Here is a 26,270-nt window from a genome sequence, read left to right on the forward strand (position 1 = left end):
GAGATTTTTGTTTGAAATTGCTGTTAAGTGTTATTCATAAATATAAAGTGAATTATAATTAATTAATAGTATTTTCATTATTAATATGTATGTATCTGCTGTGGCGCGTTGCACATAAAGTAATTGTAATTATTTGTTAAATTTTCGTTAATTAATCATTAATTATTAATCGCAATCCGTGTAGCTGTGCGTTCGTATGATAAACGTGGAATCGTTACCGTTATCGTTATCGTTATGGTTATCGTAAGAAATTGCAAGTGCCATTAATATTTGCATAAATCGATTTATCGAACTGTCACATCTCTCTATCACTCCTTCCCCTTCACTCATAGCTCATGGAGACTGCGGACCTCGGTGTCGGCGTCGGCAGCGGCGATGTGGTATTCTCCTCCTCATCATCGTTCTCCTGCGAGTCCTCCGGCTCGCCAAGGGCATGGACAAACTCATAGAAATCAATGCGTCCATCACCATCCACATCCACCTCCTTGATCATGTCCTCAACTAAGAAAACGATCAATCGATTGCTGACATCGATTACATATAACAGATAACAGATCACTTACTGTCCTCTTCGTCGAGATCCTCGCCCAGACACTGGAGCACCGCACGCAAATCGGATGCGGTTATATAGCCACGATTGTGCTTGTCAAAGACACGAAAGGCATCCCGCAATTCGCGCTCCTCCTGATCCGCCGAAGAGAGACCCGATTTGTCCTCGTACGTCATATTGGAGAGTATGTCGACAAACTCTTCAAAGCTAACGTTGCCATCGCCTGCGGAAAGTCAACAAAAAGTGAAGTAAACAAAAAGGAAACAGAAGAAAAAGAAATGTAGAAGGATGAATGGAATTGGTGTTGGAGTTGGAGTTTTAGTTAATCGCATTTTGTGGCACGCACCATCCACATCGATCTCCTGCAGCATCTCCTGCAGCTCCTCGACACGCGCAAATTGCCCGAGGGAGCGCATAACGGTGCCCAGCTCCTCCTTGGTTATGCAACCGTCGCCATCCTTGTCGAACAGACGAAATGCCTCACGAAACTCTGCAAGTCATGGAATGTGAACGTGAATGTGAATGTGTCCAGTCCAAATTCTCATGTTGAACTCACCACGCATTTGACCCTTGGAGATGCAACGACGCTTGTCCATTGAATCCGCATCCGTCTCACCATGGCCAGCGTCCACGGCATAGGAGCTGGCCCGTTGCGAGAATTGGCGTGTTTTCGTTTTTCGTTTATTGCGTAATATGTCATTGGCACTGTCTCCAGCTCCTGTTCCTGCTTCTGCTCCTGCTCCCACTCCCACTCCGGCAGCAGCTGCCGTAACTCCGGCTGAGCTACGCACGCTTAGCGCTGCCTTTACGGGTGCACGTCGCACCAACATGGACTGTTGGTACTCATCGTACTCCTCCTCCTCCTCGTCGTCCTCCTCTTCCTCGTCCTCGTCCTCATCGTAATCGTCTGCCTCATCATCGTTGTACTGCTCATAGACCACCTGTTCACTGAGATGACGCTGAGCGTAGCTGACGCGAGTTGATCCGCCCACGCCCACGCCCACGCCCCCGCTTCTACCACCGCCTGCCGCTTCACAGGAGCTGGAGTCCGTGTCCGCATCGGAAGCGGCATGACTTCGTTGTTGTGTTGTCACTTTCTTGCGTTGTCTTTGACGTCGTTGTTGTGCTTGTTGTTGCTGTGCTTGTGGCTCATTTGTGTGCTGTGGTTGACCCAACCCTGACCCTGATCCAGACCCTACCCCCTCCGCCGACTGCTGTTGCTGCTGCTGCTGCTGCTGCTGCTCATCGTCTGTGCCCGCCGTCGTCATCTGCTCCTCGTCAGGTTCATCACCGCTCAGCGTTGTGTTTCTAGTCTGTCAACGGAAATAGAGAGAGAGCAGAAAGTAATTCTACATTCTCCATTGCCATGCCCTCAATCCCTGCTTACCATTAGCTGCCTCAGCTCGCGGGCAATGGTTGAACCAGTTAAAAACTTATTAACTGCCGTGAAAAGCCGTTTTCCTTCCAATGTGGCGGCCTTGCTTGCAACTGCTATTCAACTTTAATCCTTCCCTATCCGTACGTCCTACGCTGTGGAAGGTCCTGCAGCTTTAGACAATTGCTCGACTTAAACCAAGCTCAAACGTTGCGCCGCACATTCAAATATCCTAATTAGACGCATTTGCATACACACAATACGTACACTGTAATGAGAGGGAGAAGGAAGAGAGAGAGAGAGAGAGAGAGAGTGGGTGGAATTTAGATAATTAAACAATTTGTTCGCTCGTTGAATGCAATTCAATTGGCATCGTTCAATTGATGCAACAAATGTACACGAATTAAATCGATCTCGCACTTTGCATTCAAATTGGCACGTTTCTAATTTCGGTACCTGGCTAAATTCACCTACGTGCCCTCATCTGGTTGATTATTCCGGTCTTACATACATACATACACACAGAGAGAGAAGCCACACACTCATACATTTATCTGACAGCTAATCAGCCAGTCATCATGCAAATTCTGGGACCGTCCACATAAATGCGAAACACGTTTCGGGAGGCAGTTTTTGAATGGCATGAATGCAATGAGGATATGGCCATGAATTGGTTATCTGCTTGCCTGTCAACTGCAGTTTTTGGCCCGCTAATATTACAGTTCAATGCATCTCGCCTGGGTCCATTCATACATCCATGCTCACTTTTAAAACTCATTACCAAACGAATAATTGCAGACAATCAAAAAACAAAAACTTTTATTATGGAACTATTTCGATTTTTCTTTAATGCTTTAAAATTAAAACTTGCTGAAAATTCACAAAAGTTTCTATTTATAATACTTTTCTTGAGTGCACGTCCTCCATGGTCACTTTATTACTTAATCATTATCAGTTAATGTTACACAAATCAGGGGGCCGGTGCTTCAGTCGAGCATACTCGACTGTTAGAGACCCTGTACTTATGGCAAAAACTAAGAATGGAAAAAATTAAAAAATATTTAGTTAACTTAAATGCATAGTCTATCAGTTTGGTTACGATGTCTCATAAAACATAAAAGATTTTCATACTAAGACTTGATTTTCGCTCGATGGGTAATATGGCAGCTACATGATATGCTGGTCTGATTTGCACCAACTTCGGTAAGGATGTATAAGACTAACTTAAATGCATATTCTATAATTTTGGTTATGATATCTTATAAAACAAAAAAGTTTTTGATACTAAGACTTGATTTTCGTTCGATCGGTCCTATGACAGCTATATGATATAGTGAACCGATTTCAACCAACTTCGGTAAGGATATATAAAACTAAGTTAATACATATTGGATTAGTTTGCTTGCGATATCTCAAAAAACAAGAAAGTTTTTCATACTAAAACTTGATTTTCGATTTTATCTGCTTGCAATATAGAGGAACCTACATACCAAGTTTGGTATCTCTAGCTCTTACACTGACAAAAAATACCAACTTCTAAAATCAAGAACATTCATCTTAAATATTTTGTTCTTAAAATTAGATTATTTTAAGACCAAATTACTTAAACTAAGATTACTAATTTAAAAATGTTTAAATCTTAATATAAGAATAAAAATATAATATAATTATAATATAATAATTGTTAGAATAGTAAAAATAGGTACTATTTCGTATTAAACAAATGGTGGCACCGTGGAGGTCTGGCTAGAGAGGCCGCTTCAGTTGTGAAGCAGTATGCGGCGGTTCGAATCCCACTCGCAACAAGTTTTAAAAACATTTATAAAATTACTAAAACAGAATAAAATATAAATAAATTTAAATTTAAAAATAAAAAAAAAATTATATGTATAAAAAATAATTTTTATTTATTTTATTTTTTGATTTTAATGTTAAGAACATGTATTCTTAAAATAAGAACTTGGTCACATTTAAAATGTTTTTTAAAATCAAGATGTGTTCTCTTAATTTAAGAATTTTATGATTTCGACGCATTTTTAAGACCAAAAATCTTAGTTCTGAGACCAAAATCTTGATTTGAGAACATTTTTCTTATTAGTGTACAGTCTCTGAGATTTAGGTGTTCATACAGACAGACGGACAGACGGATATTGCTATATCGACTCGGCTATTGATGCTGCTCAAGAATATATATACTTTGTAGGGTCTGCCACGCCTCCTTCTGCCTGTTACGCACATATTCATTAAAATAAACAAACTTAATTGACCCCTGTACTTTTTTTTAACTACGGGGTCTAAAAAAAATAACAATATTGTAAGCATCACAGAATGAGTGTTTGCTTGACGAATTTATTGAAAATGCTTGGATTTTATTCTCCACAGTCACTTTATCAGTGGATAATTTAAATGATTGTTTCTATAAAAAAAAGCTAAGTAATTAAGAAACGAACTGTATCTGTTAATTTATTTAAATACTCCTGTAGGTAATTAAAATAACTAATATTAAGGTATACAGTTGTATTTATAATTATGATTTAAGACTATACGTTCTCCATGGTTAGTTGCTTTCAAGTGCAAGCCCTAATAGTTGGAGTGGAATGTGGATTTCTTGCTGACTCGTTGTTGGGGGAGTGAATGGAAATGGAAAGAATCAACAGAGGAATGATGATGATCTCTCTTGTCATTCTATGCATTCTCAAGTCATCCAACAAGTTGTTTTTTGGCGATAATCTTTAGCAACATTGTAAGTCTTGGCTGCTTAGACAATGACTTGGCACACTTTCTTAATGTGTTTAATCTACGTGACACGAAACAAACACACACGCACACACACACGCACACTCAGTCTCCTCTGATTGTCAACGGTTGAACAGGGCGTATGTGTAATATGCCAAGACTGACAGCCAAACAAGCAGCCATAAATGTTGGCATGCTGATTGTGATTGATGTGTTGGCAGGCAGGATAAGTCAGAGAATGAGAAAGATACTGGGAATGAGAATGAAACTAAGAGCGTAGCAGGCTGAGACTGAATGCTTTCGAGTGCTTTGATTGTTTGTTTGTCATTTGTCAGCAACTTGTTAAGAATTCAAAACGATTCCTTTTTTTTTTTACATATTTTTCACATTTATATTTTTTTTGCTTCCGTGTTTTTTCTCAATTCTGTTGTTTTACTTTGTATACTGTATCTTTTATTAATTTGTGATTATGGTTGAGGAAAAGGCATCATTCAACGAGATGGACAAAAGTCGAAGTGTTAAATTGCTGGTCGAGAAGTTCGAGCGCATGAGCATGCGAAAGGTTCATATTTCGGGAGCACCCCAAGATTGGCATTTAAAGGGCATCACCGGTCGGGTTGCTCAGACCATAGCCAAGTTTGAGCATAACATATTTCCCTATCGTATTGGCAATGGTGCGATTGGAAGGGATCAGGCCACAGATCGCTGGGTGGCCGTGCTCAAGGAGAAAATGCTTCGACATGTTCGTCAGCAGATCGAGACTGATTATAGTGATAATCTAGATGATGAAGAAGTCTTGCAGATTGGCAATTATGTCGAGAGTATGGAGGTGCTATCAGAGCAAGAACATAAAATCAAACCAACAGAAGCCTCAAGCGATGACGAGCTTTCATTAAGTTCAAAAAATATGAAATCCGCACCTAGCTTCAATGGGTTTAGTTTGAGTATTTATTAAAATAATCTCTCACTATATCTTGCTCTTATCACTCACTACTTCCTTCTCTCTCTTGGCAGTTAACAAAGATGTGCAGTTCGTGCGGTCGAGCAATAGTTGCACTTGGTAGATCGACAGTCTATCGTTCAGATGAACCAATTTTATGGATTTCCCCAAGGAACGAACCAGCTGAAATTCCCCGCTAAACTAATCAACTGATTGCAATGTACATCTACAAAAATTCAAGTACTTAGTTGAAAATATCTATAGTCTTAATTGGGGTTGAAGAAAAAATAGCAATAAAAGAGAAAATACTTTCAAAAAAATGTGAAAACGTAGCGAAATAAAATGACAAAAAAGTTGAGGTCAGTACGAGGTAAATATAAGGAATGTTAGCAGCAAAAGGAGTAGAGTATAAATGGAATGTTGAAAGCCGTTAGTCGACTGGCACATGTCCTAATTCAAAAACTTCTCCTACAGTGAAAAACAAATTTTTTAATGTCATTAGAATTTACAGAGATCGATAAAGCGATATATCTTATGAGCTTGTAAATATCAAATCAAAATAAGTGATAGACGTAAGTTAAAATTGAAAATTACTAAGTATTTATTGGTTGAACCTGTAAAAACGGTAAATAATTATATTTGGTCCGGAAAATACTCTTAATTAAATAGCATTTACTAAAATGCACTTCTTGGTATTGCATTTAGGCGTAGTATTTAATCGCTCCTTACTTAATAGTACTTATATTTACCAACTCAAAATAATTTCAATTCAAAAACATTGTCGTAATGAAATTAGAACAGGCTAAAGAAATTTACTTTCGATAAAACATGCCGATGGCAAAAGACGGAACAGACTTGATGATTATATAAATTATAATAATTGTAATTCTAGAAATTATTTTTGATTTAACATTATTGTAATTAGAATAATAAAAACTATAATTTCAACATGGTTGTTGTTCACAGAGTTGAAAGTGACATTTCGCGCTTTTTATTCAAAAGTATTGTTTGATACACATCCTTAAAGACTTTTGATCTCTGATTTTATAAGCTAAAATTTACTAATTTTTGCACATACTTAGAGTAAATACTGACTTTATTAGTAGCAGATGTCTTTCATAGCCAAATACCCCATTGAATTAGGTATGCACAAGGTATACCAAATGGATAGACGAAAATGAATCGAACAAGCATTGCATGAATTGCATCACAATCCAGGGAGATAAAAAATAACCAAAAGGAAAAGTAGCATAGGAATATAGAGAATGAAAGAGGAAGAGGGAGAGAGCGTGAGTGGGGAATTTAAAAGATTTTGCAATCTTTTGGGCCGTCTGGAATTTTATTTTTTTTGGGAGGGGGGAGAGGGGACGAATGTTAAATTGCATTTCAATTGGCTGTGCGCACAATTTGCAGCATATTTCATTTTGCAAACATTTGTTGCCACCTCGCTAAAGGATGCCACAGGACATCATCATCATCATCATCATTATCATCATCATCGAGTGGCGGAGCATCTGCTGATGCTGATGCAGATGCAGGTCGACTTCAGCCTCAGGGCTGGTCGCACAATAAAATGCCTGCGTGCTTCCCAAAAACGGAAGGATGTGACATGAACATGGCCCACATGCTGATGCTGGCCCAGTTGATTGCTGGGAAAACCGCAAAATAAATGGCCAAAAGGAAGTGCCAAGGCGAAAGTGAGAGCAAAAGAGAGGCAGAGAGAGAGAGAGAGAGGGAGAGATCAAGGGCGAGGTCAGATGGATATTCAGGCGGCATTGCCGTGCTCAAATCGTTTGCCAAGCAATTTCATGCATACCCAGAAATATTGTCTCTCTTGCATTCAGTCGATGTAAATGCGGATACAGAATGCAGGAAATAGGAAACAGGATGATGTGAATGATGATGATGGATTTATCAAACAGCAGACATAAATAATTATCATTCTGGCCGTTTACTTGACCATTAAATCGTTAAAACCATGACATCAAACCTCAACACACTTTCTGGACTTCTTTGCATTTACTGCGATGTTTCCCAGCCATTAAATCATTATCATTAACATCGGCATCATCATCATCACTATCATCATCGTGAACGCTGTGCAATAACTTTTAACTTAGCCTGCAGTTCCAATTTGCACACACACACACACACACACACACACTCACACACTCACTCACACCCACACACCTTTAGCACATTTTATGACAACGTTGCCAAAAACAACAAAAATTTCAACTCTGTTGTCGCAGCACATTTTCCCTTCCCCACCCCACCAGTCCCCTCAAAAGTTGTCATCCAACTGACATGAAATAGATGAAGACATCGCTGACATGCCACTCCCCCCTCCACCCCCTTTATCACTGTCAGTCGCTCCTCGCTTAATGCGCTTTGCATAACTTTGTCAGGCGGCAGTTGATTTGTTTATTAGCAGCAGCCTGAAGCTGAAAGTTGCAAGTTGCAAGCTGCAAGTAGCACGTGCCAAAGTGGCAAGTGGCAAGTTGATAGTTAAAGCCAGTTTGCAACTGCAGGAACATCTGCTAAAGCTACTCGTAAACTTTAACTGATGAACGTTTGATAAATGAAATGAAGTTGATGTGCAAAGTTTTGCATGGATATGAACTGGTTGCAAGCAGCTTTAGCTTCAGCTTCAGCTCCAGATCTTGCCACAGCTCCAGCACAAACAGCAGATGCGACCACATCACTTGAAATCTTCGAAAATTGAAGTTTGCATCATGAGATTCAATTGCCAATAAATTATCGCAATCACTTTAATTTTGTTGCCACAAAAATAAAAATCGCAGTGCAATTAGCGGGTGTTGCCTGCAACAATGAACGTTGTTGCCACATGCCCCTTGTTTTATCCGTCATGTCGAATGCGGTTGACCACTGAATGCGGCAAAGAGCCGCATGAATATCGCTTGAGCCCGCGTAAAACCCAGCAGTAAAAAGCCGCAACTGTTTTTGGCTCCAATTTTATTGTTTAATTTGAATTGTTGGGGCTGCGGAGCAGAGGCGGTGGCGGAAAAGGGTGCGGGACCAGGGCCAATGCGCGCTGAGCGTTGGGCGTAACCATAAAGTAGTAAATCAGTTAGCAATTTTTGCAGTTGCAACATTTGTAGGTCCCATTTGCGATATAGCATGCTTATGGCTGTCAAACTTGGCGTATGCGTAATATGCGAGCTGCAGCCACAGCGAAAAGATGGAGGAAGCATAGAGAACGGCAGAGACACAGATGGTAGAGAGGAAAGAAGAAGAATCGCATAAAACCAAAATGTAAATATGAACGCAGAAAACTTTACGCATTTCCAACGCATAAATCACACAAAAACAAACCGAAACAAAACAAAACACAAATACGAATACAAAATACAAATACAAATACAAATACAAAATGTGTGTGCCACAACTTTTTGGGGGCACACTCCCATACGCCCATTTTCAGTGAGCAACACGTAAATTTTGGAGCATAAAATTTTAACAACTCTAGCGAAACACAAAACAAAGCCAAGCAAATAAAACAGTGTCCATGCTTATGTGTGTGTTAGTATGTGTCTCACCCTCTTTCTTTCTCTTTTCTCCTCCCTCTCGCTCACTCCTTTTCTGGGAACAGCGAAAAGTTTAATGGGTGGATTGCAGCAGCATAGTCAAGGACTCAAGAAAAACTTAAGAACATTTTAATAAACTACGATATTAATTTATCTAATGCAATAAAAATGCACAACTATGATATATTCGGCGAGCTAATCTAGGGTACTTTCACTTTCAAATTAAATCTGTATTAAAGATATTTTTAAGATTGCTTGATTTTTTAAGGTATTCATCAGATCATTGACTCTCTAGGTAGAGTACTTTTCACATATAGAACCTCACTTTGAAAAATAACTGGGTTTGTTCATTAGAATCGAATCGCTATTTACAATACAATATATTAACATATATTTAACACACAAGTTTTATAGTTTTTGGTAGATGTATTATATTTACACATATATCGTAGCTTTGGTTAAATTATAAGTATTATAAGTATTATCTTTTTTAATTATAAGTATTTTAGAGATTTGAGAGCTATCCTTTGTGGCACATATTTCTAAAATCTTAATATACTCTTTTAGTCTAATTTAAAGAGTATACAATATCATATCATCGTTGCCCACGTAATAGAAAAAGTATATATGATAACACTAGGCAACAAATTTGGACTGTTTTCTTCTGAACTGAACCAAACCCACTTTTTTGGATAGATATGGCGATCCATACTACAGAAAACATTTTTAGACCCCGTACTTAAAAATAGTAAAGGGGTATATTAAGTTTGTTTTAAGGAATATGTGCTTACCAGGCAGAAGGAGGCGTGGCAGATCCTATAAAGTATGTATATTCTTGATCAGCATTAATAGCCGAGTCGATATAACAATGTCCGTCGGTCTGTCTGTCTGTCTGTCTGTCTGTTCGTCCGTCTGTAAAAACACCTAGATCCCAGAGACTATAGGAGCTAGAGACACCAAACTTGGTATGTAGGTTTCTCTATATTGCAAGCAGATCAAATTTGTTTCAGAATTTCACCACGCCCCCTTTACCGCCTAAAAATCGACATAGAATTTTTTCTTATCCAAATTATAAGAGCAATTTTAAAGCTAGTGACACCAAACGTGGTACGTAGATTCCTCTATGGTGCAGCCAGATCAAGTTTGTTTATTTTTTGGATCGGAAATCAAGTTTTAGTATGAAAAACTTTTCTGTTTTTTGAGATATCTTAACCAAACTGATAAAATATGCATATAACTTGGCTTTTTATATCCTGACCAAAGTTGATTCGAATCGGACCCCTATATCATATAGCTATCATAGAACCGATCGGGCGAAAATCAAGACTTTTTTGTTTTATGAGATATCATAACCAAATTTATAGAATATGCATTTAAGTTGGTTTTATACATCCTTACCAGTTCAAATCGGTTTACTATTTCATATAGCTGCCATTGAAACAAGGGGTCGAAAATGTAATACAGCGCTCTGGAAGGGCGTCAAGTGAGCAGAATATTTTTGAAATTATAGCAGTCTTAGCTTTATCCATAGTAAGTACGGGGTCTCCGACAGTCGAGAATGCTCGAGAATAATTAATTTTATTTTGTTTTTTTTAGTTTTTTTTTACTTTAAAATTTGGTTTCGGCATTCTCAAGTAATAATGACAAAAGTGGGCGCGCCTCTAAAAGATGGCAAGAAAATAGAAGCCAAATTTTAAAAAATTCTAAAAAAAAAAAAAACTCTGGCATGGAAAAAAAATGTTTTTCGTCGTTTGGGGCCCCATATCTATCCAAAAAAGTCGGTTTGGCTCAGTTCAGATTTGGGCTGTTGCCTAGTGTAATTGTAATCGAATACGAGTGCGAATGCGCATACGTGTGAAGTCGTGTGTGTGTGTGTGTTCAAGGATATGATATTCGTTTCAATGTCTTTCATGCAGTTAATTTACAGTAAATGCAACTGCACTGCGTTTGTCTGTTTGTGACATACATAGGCCTACTCGATGACAGACTTATACAACGATGGGTGAAAACGGCAGCGGAACGGGAGTAATTGGTCAATTATTGAAATTTCAATTGATATTTAATGTGCTAATACTTTAGTGGCAAATTTCAGTGTGCATGTGCGAATTTAAGGACAACTATGATTGTCATCATATAAACAAATTTGTGGTTTGCATCTGAATTTGCAATATTATCTGAAGGAATAGCTTATTCAAAAGACATTTCAAAGAAATGGCAAGAGAGAAGATATGTGATGGGCGGTTAGTGCACATATCGGGACAAGCTTTAAGCCCAACGGAATTTCCAATTAGCCAGTAGGAAAAGTTTGACAACTTCTGACCAAGAATGTGAGAGCAGTACTTTGCGAACGAGTTGAAGTTGCAATCAGCAGTAGCATTCTGTTGCAATTGCAACGCAATTCTTTCGTCAACTGTTTGGGAAGGACCCTTGACGTGGCAGCCAAGTTGCAAGTTATTCTCAGTATCAAAGGGATGCACAAATTGGCAGAGTCAATTTAAAGAGAATGTTATGGCAAGAACAAGGCCTTTCCCATTTATTGATGGTGGAACAGCTACAGATTTTCTGATATGCATTTCTAACATTTCTGGCTTCTATTGTGAATTCCAGGCTTATTCGACTTCCATCGCCTGCTTAGAAGTCTGTCATTTATATGTGATAGTTTGAGCCACACGACGTCCGTTGATTAACAATGTGAGAGCCTTGGCAACCTTCTTAACTGGTTTTTCCACCTGCTCGGTCAATTTGGTAACCACTTTCTCAGCTTCAACTGTAGAAGGCACGACTGTCTCTTCACCACATATTGTCAGCTGTTCAAACATCTGAATCAGCTTACGCACATTGCTGGAACGTGGAATTGCACTTGTCTCGCCATTTACTTTGGACATAATTACACTTGAAATTTTGATAGTACTACAGCAAATTTTAAACTAATAATCGAAATATTAAACAGAAATATCTACAAGAAAACACATTAATTTTGGTAATACATTCGACAAAAACTCAAAGTATAACAAACAAAAAAATAATATTACAACTTCACTACAAAGAGCACAATTTAACGCAATGCGAGAATAACTGAAAAAAATATAATACAATAGACTAAAACGACGTCAACAAACGATTCGACGCCTGCGCTGATCTCTCAGAAGATTTCAAAGGTCGTCAAAATTTTTAGCGTCAGGGAATAATACCGAAACCGGTACCGGAACCGTTGGTTAAAAATAACCGTTTCATTTTTTTTTACCAGTACCATAACCAAAGTAAATTCTAAGAACGGAATACCGAAACGCTTTTACCGATACGGTTTTGGTACACTATCCAAAAAAAATTGTTTTTTTCTGTATGTACATCGGGCCTTTTCCGATTTTTATTTTCGAAATTATTTATAACATTTTGCGTATTGAATTCTCTTGAAGTTGTTGAATTTTAGTCTGATTAAGTGAAAAAATACTAATTTTTAAACACTTAGCCAAAATGTAACGTGATAAAAGGCCTTTTTTTGAAATCCTATAAAATAGGAAGGGAACCGGAACAGGCTTGTATAATTTATCTCTATATGGAAAATAAAAAAAATGTTTACTTTTTAAGTTGCTAGATCATTTGTTTGATCAAGTTCAAAATTTCATAACTTTGTCAAAACTGGACCGAATTTAAAGAAAAATGTCATTTTGATCATAGATTAGTTTTTAAATTCTGCATTCAAATTTAAGTAATTTCCCTTTACTGCAATATGTATAAAACAACACTTTAAGTTTGATTTTGTAAATCGGAACATTGTTAAAAATAATCTTCGACAAAAGAAAGCCATATAAATTGAAACTATTAATGGACAGTCTTATATTACAGTTTTATTTTATTAAAAAACGAACTAAAAAAATAAATACTAGTTTTTGGAAACTATGAAGCGAGTCTGCATATCTGTACTCAATAGAAACTTTGATTTGTTTTAAAATGAAAATAGCCTAACAAAGAGAATAAATCAATAAAAATGTACAGATTAAATAAAGTGAGAGGCATTTTTTTTTTTTGATTTAATAGCGTTTTACAGATATTTTTCCATTTTCACAATTTTGAGAGCAATTGTAAATAATCTAATAAAGGACAATTGAATAAAATTTATTAGTTTGAAATGGAAGTGGCATATTTATTTCCACTTCATTTAATGCCATCAATTATAAATATGTAACAATTATAAATGTCTGTTTGTTCTTTTGTGAGTCGTAAAAGTTTTGTGGGTGTGGAAAGGAATTTTAAATGAAATTACAGTAGTTCCAAACCGACAATGCGCTTAAAAGGAAAAAAGTCGTTAGGGCAATTGGGAAATAATTTAAGCAATTAAAAGTATCAGTGAAACTCACAACCAATTGCAATAAAGAAACAGGTTGACATCTTGAATGTTATCGCTAAGAAAGACGAGACAAGCTTCAAAAGATGCTGTGGTGGCACCCCCTTGACCATGGTCAGTGGATAGAAAGGCAGAAAGACATCAGCTCCTTAATTTGTCAGTTCTTCATCTTGACTATTTGACAGTGGCTTAATTGGCTGTTCCCTTACATTGCCATGGAATGTCCCTTGTTTGACTCCCACGTAATACATTTACTTCTGGGCTTTTCTGTTGTAAAAACTGGATCAAGTTGGTCTAATTTTAATTCCCCCTCGTTGCATGGTGGAAGGTTTTTCTTATGACGGACAGCTGTGTCTATCAACCCATTCAAATAAGTGCCTACAGTCCTTCTTTAAACTGACCATCACTCTCACAATTCGTTTTAAACTTTAACAGAGCAGCCAGAAAACTAAATAAAACAAGCGGATCAGTGGAGCGCACTCGAACGTAAGATACCCTGTACTTAGGCAGATTTTATGCCCTTGCAGAACTCTGTATTACATTTTCGACTGATTTTTCCCATGAAAGCTATATGATATAGTGATCAATTTTAAACAAATTTTGTAAGGATGTATAGGACCAACATACATGCATATTTTGCCAGACTTGTTGAGATATCTAAAAAAAAAAAAACAAGAAAGTTTTAGTACTATAACTTGAGACTAATCGTTCCTGTGGCAGCTATATGCTTTAGTGGTCCGAACCAAAAATTATAACATACTTGATCTACGTGTGCTATCCAGCGCCTACATACCAAATTTAAAGTTTTTATCTCTTATAGTGATAGGTTCATTCGAATAACGCCGCCCAGAAAGGGCGTGGTAAAATTTGAAAATAAACTTAATCTGCCTGACATTACAAGAAGTCTACATTCCAAATTCGTTAATTCTAGCTCTTATCATCTCTGAGATCTTTTCGTTCAAACGGACAGTCGGACATGGCTATATTGACTCGGCGGATGATGCTGATCAAGAATATATATACTTTATGGGGTTTGCCACGCCTACTTCTGCCTGTTACATAATTTGCACAAACTTAATATACCCGCAAAGGGAATAAAAACAGAAACAAAGACATTAGGAGAACGTTGAGATTAATTAAAAATTAAGGGAAGGGCAGTGGAAATGCTAAAAATAAAATTATGATCATTTTAAATACATTTTTAATACTTTATACTTTCTTTATTCCCCAAGTATTCAACCCACTCAATTTCAGCACTCAGCAATTACAGCAGTTTACACTTACTACAAAAAGTTAATGTACAGTCGGAGAATTCTCCTTTCTCTTTTTAGCAGCTAAGCGGCTGGCATTAATTTATAATAAATTACACTTAAAGTTAACTAAATGGTGCCAACAAATGGCAAATTATGTGAAAGAGCTCTCGATGGGGGCTTACAGTGTAGTCAGAAACGAGCCAGAACATTAATACGCACGCTGAACACACACGGAACACACACACAACAACAACGACAGGCTGCAAATGAAAACTAAAAAAAAAAAAAACTAAAAAAAAAACTTTTTCAGCCCTGCGAGAGATATGCTTGACATCTAAATACCCTTAAACAGCTGAAGACAGGCAAATCTTTAAATAAGTTTTAAAATGCCGATTTTATTTAAAATTCAGAAAATTATAATGTATTCCACAGTTAAATAAAAAAGGTCTCCTTTTTTTAAAATCTTAAATCAAGAAGTGTTCTCGCTATTGAATTAAACTGATATGAGTTTGTTTTAAATAAAATTTATCTATCAATTTATTATTTACAGCGTGTACTTGTATATATGAAGGGTACTACTGTAAATTACTTAACTCTACAAGTTTTATAGAATAGATTAAAATTAAATTAACGAGCGATCTTGATAAAGACTAAACAGAAGCTAATTTGAGGGTACACAGGGTATTCCCTATGCCGCATTATGCTATGCGGTCTACAGTAAAGGGAACCCATCAAAACTTTGTCTCTCTTTCGGAGCTGACTTTACATATGTTAGAACTTACACACAAATACTATATATTCTATATACATATGGCTTTGTATGCATAAGTGTGTGTGTAAATGTTACAATTTGTGCTTGCTGTCCCTTTATGGTAGAAGTGTGCTGCCTTTAAGCCTTTTTTTTTTTGTTGACGTCACAGTGTAACCGACAGCGGCTTGCTGTCTCTTCTTTTCCCTTTAAGCACATTCACACATATGCACAGACACTCAGTCAAACACACATACCCACACATACAGAAACAGAAAGAGACATCTCTGGATTTGCATTTTCCGCGCCTCATCTATTTTACGTATTCATCGCCTTATTTGTATGCGTTTTATTCTCGGCTCGTTATTTGTTGCGCACACATTTAAAGGCAGGACAAGGAATACGTCCTTTTTAGTCTTCTTCCTTCCTTTTCCTGCTCAAGTCTCCGTTTTCGTTGGTTTTTTTTTTATTACACTTACAAGCTGACAGGCTTTTGGCAAGTGGATTTGTCGCGTCCCATCGCAAAAACCAGCAGAAACAGAATGAATATTCGCACATGAAGTTTTGCAAATGCTCATGAGTGGCTTATTTTGATGTTGACATTTATGTGCACTTGTTGGACGAGACCCAAGACAATCGCATTGAGATCAAACAGGAGAAGTGCTACTTGTTAGCTTACTTCTTAACTTACTGCCACTTGACGTTGTTTAACTGCAAAAGAAAATATCTATCTAGAGAATGAATAGTTTTGAATTTATTGTTAACGAGCCTTGTATCAACCTTTCGAACCAGCTACGAAAAGACTGAACGAAGAACTTTTATCTAGAACAACTGCAATAAATTTTATTCTGAATTTTATCGGGAACAATTTTACAATTGGTTCCAATCTTTAAATGAGCAAATACGTAGTTATAATGAACCAGTCCTCAAAATTCATTAGAGCCAATATAGAATGGATTTTAAAAACACTTTTAAGTTAAACTCAGGGAATATACCGGAACCGGTACTGGAACCGTTAACCGAAATTATCCGTTTTATTTTTTAAGTACCAAAACCGTGAACGAGAAAAATACTTTTCAAAAACTGAATCCCGAAACATTTTTTAAAAATTATTTTTTTATTTTCATAACGTGAAAATTTACAAATCATTAAAATTGGACCACAATTTTAAATTGTAAAGTTGGTTTGGCTCTAAATTCATTCTGCATTCAAAATTAATTTATTTCGGTAAAAAAAAAAGTTTTCCGTCTAGATCTTCGAATTTGGGAATTTTAAAAATTTGAAATCAAAAGTTATCACTTTTAAGCGACTCCTTATATCGTAATTAGTATTAAACAAAATTTTAAATTTGATTCTGAGACGTTTAATTTTTTTGTAAAAAGTCATGCCAAATTGTACACAAATTTTGAATTGTTAAGCTGCCAGGTCAAGGGTTCCACCAACTTCAAACTTTAACCTCATTTTGATCATGGTTTGGAATCTTAATACTGAAATTTTGCCCTCTGGATTTTGCATTCTATTTTATTGCAAAGACTCCATATTGGATACAAGTTTTGACTTGTAAAGTTGTTGGATTCAAAGGTTTGACCAACAAACAAACTTTAACCGATCCCGGAACCGATATTTCTTTAGGTTTGATTTCAAGATTATTATCTTTTGCTCTTCAAGTATTCCAGGGTCCCTATTTTAATGTCTAATGAATTGAGCAACATTTTCTTTTTATAAGAGTTTAATACGGAAATAATCCCCTTTTATAGGTATGTCAATAAGAATAAAAAACTAGTGAATGAACTAATTGGTATACAAACATCCATTGAAGTTTTTGGATATACCTAATAATGAATTTGTAGAGAGGTTAAGACTTTGCACCCTCCCTTATAAGGCGTTTGCTGTATGTGAGAGAGACCACCTTGAGTGAGTCCACGAATCGCTCCATGCACTGAACCAGGCAACGCTCCTCGGATCTGGTTAGCGATACTCCCGGCTTTTCGATGCATTTCTTAAAGCAGTTCGTTGTTATTTTTCCGAGCATATGCTGAGCATTGGCCAATGCAATCTGTTGACGCATTTGATTAATCGTATCGCCATGTTTAACACTGTAAGCCACATTATGTGCCATCACATTTCCTTTCTGTTTCTATTTTTATCTATGTCCCTCTCTATCCCTCTCTCATTCTCTTTCAGTCACTGTCTTTGCCTCTCTGTTGCCCTGTAGGAAGTCCTGTGAAATTTGCTTTGTTTTCTTTTAGCCTAAAATATGTTTGTTTGTTGTGTAATTTGGACTGAATTCTCCACGCCACACACTACAAACTTGTGGGAATTCAAATTTTTAAAAGCAATGAGCCGCTTGCGAACTAGACTACAAAAAGTAACAGTTTTAACTTTCCGAACATTATGATAAAAAACAAATTCAATTAACTGACTGACTGACTAACTGGGAATACGGGCTTAGAGGGTGGCAACAAAAGCTGAAATTACTTTCAGAGCACTCAGTTGTTGAAGTTAACCATATTTTCGCTTCCCTTTTTCAAATCCCCGCCAATGTCAATCATTTCTTATGCATGCAAATCTCAAAAGCCCAAAGTGCATTCGTTTAAACACGCCCCTCCAAGTTCCAATTGAGCTTATACCCTTACCAAAAACCCACACAAGTTACAACAAAGTATGTATAAGCATTAGTGTATCCGCATTTGGCAACTTTTTCAATCAAATAATCGCTTTGTCTTGTGAAGAATCAGAAATCTTTACCTGCTGAATGACATAACCTGTTATAAATCAGCCAACGACGTTTTTTAAAAATGCGTAATACAGTAAATCTATATTCATCGTTAGAATGAATGAATGAATGATATCGATACCAAAAACAGGACTTGTGGTTATTAAAATTTCAAAATACATAAAATACAGAGTATTGTTAAGTCGATACAGGTATAGAATAGACAGGAAATTTGCATTTCCCAATCGTTCGCTGACGGGTGACAACTTAATTTGCCCTTGCTTTTCTAGCTCACTGATGAATACCTCCATGGGGTGTAAAAGTCAGAAGGAGCAGTATTATTACCTGTTACATTGACAGATATTACCCCGACGAATGAGTGAGTGGTGTTGTTCAACAACAATCGACCGTTGAACTTACAGTCAAATTCTTAAGCACACAATCTCTCACGCTGATGGCTTCTTGGCCTAGTCGATTCTGTGGGATCAAAATCATACAGAACTTCTCTGGATTCCATTCTGAACAAGCAAAAATGCAGTAGTTAAGAGTGCTCGACTACGAGATACTTTGGGCCCATGTCGAGTTAGTGAAAAGTATTGCATGTACATTTATACAAGAACATACTCGTATATACTTTATAGGGCAGAGACACAAATTTATAATATTCAAAGTTTCGAATTACAATGCCCTTCTTTGTACCGAATTGATGGGTATATAATAAAACTCCACAACAATATGCATAGCACATTTGGGGTGAGGAATGACGTTTCACATTTCGTAAGTGGAATTCGAAAAAGACCAGATAATATATCGCAGTTGCCTGTGTTTGTCTTTTACATTACAGAGATGATGAGATTTTTTATAAGTAAACATTTATGGGGTTTGTTTGGAAACTTGTTAGTCCTGTGCGTCGGGGTCGAATGATTTTATGGGTACGTAGTAAACAATTTTTGATGATTCAGACAAAATCATAATGAAACATATGGAAATATATATGGAAATTAAACCAAAGGAATACAGGATTCGTTGTAAGCAATTATTAAAATGTCAAAAACGTTTTATTTGCATATTACAACAAAAATTACATATTTCATGTTAGGGAAGTCTTATTTGTGCAGCAGTGTAGTGCTGTTAAGCCCTCGCACTATGGCGTATTTCAGGAAATAAGGTGGCAAAAATCTGTAGCTATTGAACCCGGTGAGATATCGGTCTAAGATTTTAAATATATATCCTTAACACTTTAAGAAAAATTTGAACCAAAAAAAAAGCAAAAGGGCGTTAATTAACTTTCAAACGCAAAATTTTATGTTTTTCAACATTTAAATTGCGATAACAAATTAAAAAAAAAAATTTTATGTTTTGTTTTTTTTTAGGAAATTATAAAGTCGTTTTTTTCCAATTTCAATAAATCCCTTTTACCGTTAATTTGCGCCCTTTCTCATGACACTCCTACTTTTATTTTGTGACTGGAATTTTCACTGAAGTGTTCTTAATCTATATTTTAAATTTCAGACCGATATCTCACCCAGTTCAGTAGCTAGTGTTTTTTCCCATCAACTTCAGTTAAACCTGCCATAGTAAAGCCTTTAAAAGTTTCAAATTATTTGCTCCTGAGCATAGACTATCTCTATGGCGTAAAATGGAAAAATACCGTGGGTTGTGTTACTGAAAGTAAAAAATCTGCAATCGGGCACAAAATATAGAAATGGTTTTTTTTAATCTCTTCTTGAATATTCACAGAACCAAAAACAAAAGTAAAATTTGGTGGACTCGACTGGACTCGGTTTTGAAAATCAACCTACAGTTAAAAAAGTCCCCAAAAATATAGGTTCATAGAAAAAAAAACGTACTTTTAAATACAAGTCAGCTTAAAGAAAAAAAAAGTTTGATACCAAACCTCACCTCGATTTAAAGATATACTGATCAATAGTTGCACTTATAACGCACATTTTCTCTCGTTCAGAAATTTTTCAAAAATTACCCCTACTTTGAAATTCTCCACTAGCCACAAAAACTGTACTAAAAATATAATACTTTCTGTTTAAATTACTAGAACCAATTCTCATCCGTTTTTTTATTAAACGGAACAACTCAAAATTGGTTTTTTGCCACGTACTTTCCTGAAATATGCCATAGTGTTTCGTTTGACTGTTTCGCAAAAACAAAACAATAAATATTTAACAACAAATTTTAATCTGAAAAGATATTTTTAATGCGATTGATATTACATCTTAAGAAGATTAAATTTTATATTTGACTGTCCAACTTGCTTTTCCAGAAATTTAATATACATTTTATCCACATTTTTACATGTATGTATTTACATTTGTGTGTCTTTCTCGTGTCCCTTGCAAAGTTTCAGTTACGGTTAACCATTTTAATCGGATAATACCGATTAACGTTTTCTCTTGCGGTAAAGGTTTGAACCACTATGGGCACTATGTGTAAGATTTCATGGTAGCAAACTTCAGTTAGATTAAAAAATATTGTTTTTTCGGTTGAATGGAAACCCTTTTTTTGTGGCAGCTCTGCAAAGTCAGCTGATTTTCATAAAAGGTGCTTGTAATAAATAAGCAAAACTGTTAAAAGTTAAATAAGTTTGATATGGATATCCGCTGTCATAAGTAAATTTATATGGTCTATAGTCTTTAATGTAATTATCAAGGCTGCAAAACGGTTTTGAGCCGAACCTTGTAGAGCCGGTTCGTTTCGGGTTCTTAATCAGCCTGAACCAGACCATGAACCGAACCCTTCAAATTATTTACTTTTCGAGCCCGAACCTAAGCCTAACCGCTTTATAAAATAAAATGTTCGGTTCGAAAAAACAAAATAATTACATAAATTTTATTGTTTTCTAATATTACGTAATTATTTGAGACTTCGGATTAAAATAAGTCATACTTAAGTCTTCAAATAAATTTAAATTATCATCAAAATTTTATTTCATTGAAAAAAAAAAATTTTAATTAGTTCAAAATGTAGAGAAAAATGTTTAACAATACAAATATTTTTTGGAAGAAATTTAACCATGGCTCGAACCCAAACCTTGGGTTCAGAATTTATGCCCAGAGCTGAGTGGGGAGAGGTGGTCCAATTTCCAAAAAAAAAATGACTAATTATATTTTTGTGTAGCTAATGTACACAAAAAATTTCAAGTCTCTAGCTTCATATTTAGAGTTTATGCCGCCTAAATCGAAATATCGCCCACAGTGCACTGATGAATATCAAGTTACTCGTACTAACGGTGGGATGTCAATAAATAAACAAGGACTTTAAATCGATTACATGCGCAGCACTAATCAATATTGTTAACTGTTAACTGGTCACACCCACTGCAACAACAGAGGCCAGGACAATCTAGCTACCGCTTCCACTTCCGTTTTTTTACTTCCTCTTAAACCCCTCCCTCCCTAAACCACAACTCCTCCATATAATCCTCGCTACTGGCCTTCAAACGTGGTTGCTGAATAGTACAGGGTCAGGTCTCCGTTAGCCACTTGGATTACACTTGGCCAAATTTTTGTCGTATGTTTCGCTTATCAACCCTGTACCTATCAAGTCCAATAGGTCTATTAAGTTTACTAAAAAATAAATGTGCTGTATGAGGAGACATATCCAATAAAAAATATATGTATGCCTGTCCGTCCGTCTGCCTGAACACCTAGATCTCAAAAACTTTAAGAGCTAGAGGCAAAAAATTTGACGACAATACGATTGTAGTGTGAGCGCAAATTGAGTTATTTTCATAATTTTATCACGTCCGTTATGAATTAGCTGTAAAATTGAAGAAACAGATTTAAGATACGGCATACACACGGTTCCATTCAGATAGGATGGACAGAATAAACACTAAAGATACTATGTATGGCAGAACAGTTTTGAATTGGGTCTTGATCTCGCGGTCCTGAGTTCGAAACCCGGCTCTAAAGTTTTCGTATTTGTAGTTTTTTTAAATATTATTTCTATTAAGTATTTGGAATTTGATCTTCAATTACCGTTTTATAATAAGAAGCATAAGTACCGGGTCTCTCACAGTCGAGACTGAGCCTTTCATATCAAGTTTTTTGCTGCATTTTTCGCTAAAGGCAGTTCTTTATTGTTGTTTATATTGTTGTTGCTTTTACCAAACGACGAGCAAACAATGGCAGGCAACATTGTGGCGCATGTGTGGGGAGGGGGGGGAAGGGGAAGGAGGTAGGGTGGCTAGAAAGGGCTGTGCCACAAGGCCATGTTCAGTTGCAATCTTCCACCCACCCCGCTTGACACTTCACCGCCCCATAGGATTCTCACTGTGTTGCAGTTTTTAGCGCTTTTGTATACGTAACTGGCTGTCGCATTTGGCACGAGCAGCTGCTCACCTGGACAGTCTGGGAGATGGAAGGTATGTGGGATACGACAGATGGGATATAGGTTTGGGGATATGGGATATCCTCGACGATTGCTGGACAACAGTTGACGATTTGTGTATTACATAACCGAAAACGCAGGACGATTCAGCAGATATACTCAATTCAATCATATCAACTTCCTAAGGTCGCGCCCTAAACATCAATGTAAAGTTATGCACTTAATCAAGTTGATGATGCCAAAAGGACGCGAGCAAGTGATTTTTGAGGAGAGGGAGAGGGAGCGGGCGAATGATAGAGGAAAAGAGCAAAAGTATTTCATGTGAAAAGTTTTGCAGTCATTTGTTCTAGTTGTAGTTGTTGCTGTTGTTTCTAGTGCTATAGAAGATTTTTCTACTTTGCTGCCTTTGAGTCATTCATGTGAAATATTTGTTGCACGTCAGAGACGCCATCAGAATGTGAGCGAGTCTCTGTGTGTGTGTATGAGTGTGTATGTGTGCAAGTGTAAATTATGCAGTCAAGTACACACACACAGCGGCATCTCTGAAGGAACTTGCTACATGATCCAATTCATTAAATGAAAATTATATTTATGATTTAAATTGCATTTTCGCCCGCTTGTCAAGCAGCCCAATGTCAAGCAAGTTGTCTCCAATGTGTGTGTGTGTGTGTCAGCATTTATAAGCGACGCATCGCTGCTGCAGAATTCGGTCTTACAGCACAACACAATAAAATATGATTTTAATTCAGATTAAGTGCCATTTTCATATCTTCAACACGAAATCATTTTGAAGTTTTTTCTTTTCTTTCCGCTTGGAGTCAAAAAATTAGCATCGACGATGAAATACCCTGTGCTCTTCTAAGAACTTCCCACTTTTCCCAATAATTAACAATTAACAATTATCTGAGGGTGTTAAAAGTTTTCGTGGCGATTTATTTTCGCCTAGAGCTCTGAAAAAATGCATACAACAGATTGTCAGTCAGCCAATCAATCAAACTGTACAAAAAAAAAACTATTATTTCAATTAATAATTTTTTTAATTTCTTAACTCAGTGTTCCTCAACTGAATTTCCTAGAAACGAGACATGGCCCAGTTTTGTCTCTGTCTTCATCGAACACCCAACGTAATGGATACAGCCGACGCTAACCGATTGGTATGCAATTAGGTTTAATCACAGCTTCGGCTGCTGTGTTTAAATCAAATTGAATTCCCAAGACTAAGAGAGAGTCAAAAATCAGAGTGACTGTTTAAGGTTGAAAGCATCTGTTCCCCCCTCCAAATACTTAACATCAAGATACAAGCTAAAAGTTCCCACTCCCAAAAGGCCTGAGACTTTGCCCATCCTCTCCTGCCATGCGAGCGGCAATCCACAAGCATCCCAAAGAAACTGAGCAAACAAATTTAATAAGCGTAGCAGCAAAAACGACAACAACTACAACAAAAAACACAACAAATACAGAGAAAGCGGGCAAAGTTTCAAGTGCGACCACGCCCAGTGTTTTGAGTGGTGCCAAAAATTCAACCACCGCCCACATTCCAGCCACGTGCGTCATTTCATAATCAAAATACATTCGTAAATTTAGCGGAAATTGTTTTTGTTTTGTTTCATAAAGTCAACGCGAAAAGCGAAGGATACCAAAAGCTGCAAAGTCTTAGCGGCCAGCGAAAGGAGAAGAAACGAAAGCAAAAATAACAATTGAAAAAGGTTGTCAGGGTGAAACTGAAGAGCTGTTCTCCATTTTATTCTCTAGTTGATATTGAAGCTAAAAAAAAAAAACATTTTCATGTTCTTATGTCTTGCAAATTGCAAAATGAATCAACAAAAGTGGCCTAAAGCCGATTGCCCCACAACTGATTGGCATCTCCTTGGGGCTACCCAATGCTTCCGTTGCCACTTCCGATACCTTTTCCGCTTTCATTTAACCGACAAACAGACGGACAGACGGACAGACAGACAGACACAACGGTCGACCGACGACTGGCGATCAGTTAATGCCAGTTACTACCTATTTGTCATTGGCAACGGTCTGCTTATGCCTCTAGTTACCTCTCAATTTCTCTTACTCCCTGGTCTTCTTATCTCTTTCCCCCATCTATTCTTTTGCTCCTCATGATTAATGTGACAGACATTTGAGTGTCAAGTAATTGCTTTGACCAAACAACTCTTAACTACACTGACCTTACACATACCTTACACTCACTTTACACACACCTAAAATACACTCTCTCCTCTAATGAAAATTTCTGCATATCCGGCCGCCATTTCTATTTCGTAATTGCTTCCGTTTGCGTCTTCTACCTGTCTCCCCGCCTCCTTGTTTGTTTATTGCTCGAGTTTTCGAGGACTTTGCTGCTGCATCAATGCAACAACAAGAGTTCATAGGACCATTATTATTATTATTTTTTTTCAAGGACAGTGTGTGTTCTTTATTTACTCACACAACTGCAAAAAGAACTGAGTGTAGAACCTTGACAAATATGTCGCGTCCCTTTTGGGGCTAAGCAAAGTTCAAGCACAACTGAACTGCACTGTGAAAATAAATGAAAAAGCAGAAAAGAAGAAAATGAAAGAAAAAAAAATAACTAAATAAACAGAAGAGAAGTTCAACTAACACTCGTATGTGTAATTTTTGGGCATTTTCAGCGTCGACTCCCATAAGCATGCTACGAAAAAATTTGTTGAGATATTTATCTTAAATACAGGCTCTTTGTTAGCTCATAATTGCGAGTGCTCTGGGAATTTCTCCACATTAGAGTCGTTATTGTTGACAATTAACACGATAGCTGTTTGGTTCCCCTAATCCTAAAATATATATATTTATTTCTGTACTGCCTGTACTGTGCATGGGCTTAAAATTTAATAAGGGGACTTGTGGCACAGTTTGTTAGTATTCTTTTTCTGTTACGCCCAGCTAATTACCAATTTCTCATTTTTTCTCCTTCCATTCATTAATTTTTTTTTTGGGTTCTCTCGGAAGATTTGTGGTTTTGACAGCTTCCGAAAATAAAACTTTTCAATTTAATAAGTCTGCAAATAATTAACTTTTGGCATGGAGTCGAAACCGAAATGTGCCCCATAAAGCTGCCCCCCAAAACACGAGTCCCAAACGTTTTTCTACCAATCCAACATATGTATGTACGTACATACATATTTATTTCATATTGTGCCCCAGGGGAGCTTAAATATTTATACATTTTTACGAACGTGTTGTATGTACCTTTCTCGATACACAAGTACCTACAACCTTATTATATTATCTTCTGTCAATAGATATACAATTTTTTATTAACTTTCGTTATCGGTGATGTTTCCACCGTAGACATGATGCAGCGACGTGACGTTTTAAAAAACCAAAAACTTTTCTACGTTGCCTTGATTAAATTTGAAATTTTTAAATTTATGCATGACAGGCGCGCTCAGCAGAGAAAGTTATATATATGATAACCTCAAAACTGAAGACTTGATCATAATCCCGACTTGTCATGTACAGTAGATATATGTAGGTATGAATTCTTTAAAATTATTTATAATTAATTTTACTATGATTATTTTCATATTTATTTATTTGTTTCCCAGTGTTAATAATAATAATTCATGGGACTAACCTTTAAATTGATGCACAGTGCCACTAATTCGACAAAGTTTTCAATCCCATCAGCTTTATGTGGAGCACTAAAAGTAATTATAAATAACAATAACAATTATACTTG

The 26,270-nt window shown here is 36.7% G+C and overlaps 2 protein-coding genes across 2 annotated transcripts; one reads left to right on the forward strand and one right to left on the reverse strand.

Annotated features, from left to right (window-relative positions):
• Nucleotides 1-26,219, reverse strand: LOC117793502 (homeobox protein cut). The gene is made up of 6 exons (XM_034633821.1): nucleotides 26,166-26,219; nucleotides 1,938-2,193; nucleotides 1,107-1,863; nucleotides 897-1,040; nucleotides 564-773; nucleotides 1-501 (listed from the first exon to the last, which is right to left on the reverse strand). Exons 2-6 carry the CDS (start codon nucleotides 1,938-1,940, stop codon nucleotides 323-325), a joined length of 1,293 nt encoding a protein of 430 aa, XP_034489712.1. The 5' UTR covers nucleotides 1,941-2,193; nucleotides 26,166-26,219; the 3' UTR covers nucleotides 1-322.
• On the forward strand, nucleotides 5,066-5,921 carry LOC117793503. Its single transcript, XM_034633823.1, has 2 exons — nucleotides 5,066-5,605; nucleotides 5,676-5,921. Exons 1-2 carry the CDS (start codon nucleotides 5,131-5,133, stop codon nucleotides 5,723-5,725), a joined length of 525 nt encoding a protein of 174 aa, XP_034489714.1. The 5' UTR covers nucleotides 5,066-5,130; the 3' UTR covers nucleotides 5,726-5,921.
• Nucleotides 26,220-26,270: the final 51 nt, after the last annotated feature.

Source organism: Drosophila innubila, chromosome X (genome assembly GCF_004354385.1).
Source record: "Drosophila innubila isolate TH190305 chromosome X, UK_Dinn_1.0, whole genome shotgun sequence".
In the NCBI taxonomy this organism is placed as follows: domain Eukaryota; kingdom Metazoa; phylum Arthropoda; class Insecta; order Diptera; family Drosophilidae; genus Drosophila; species Drosophila innubila.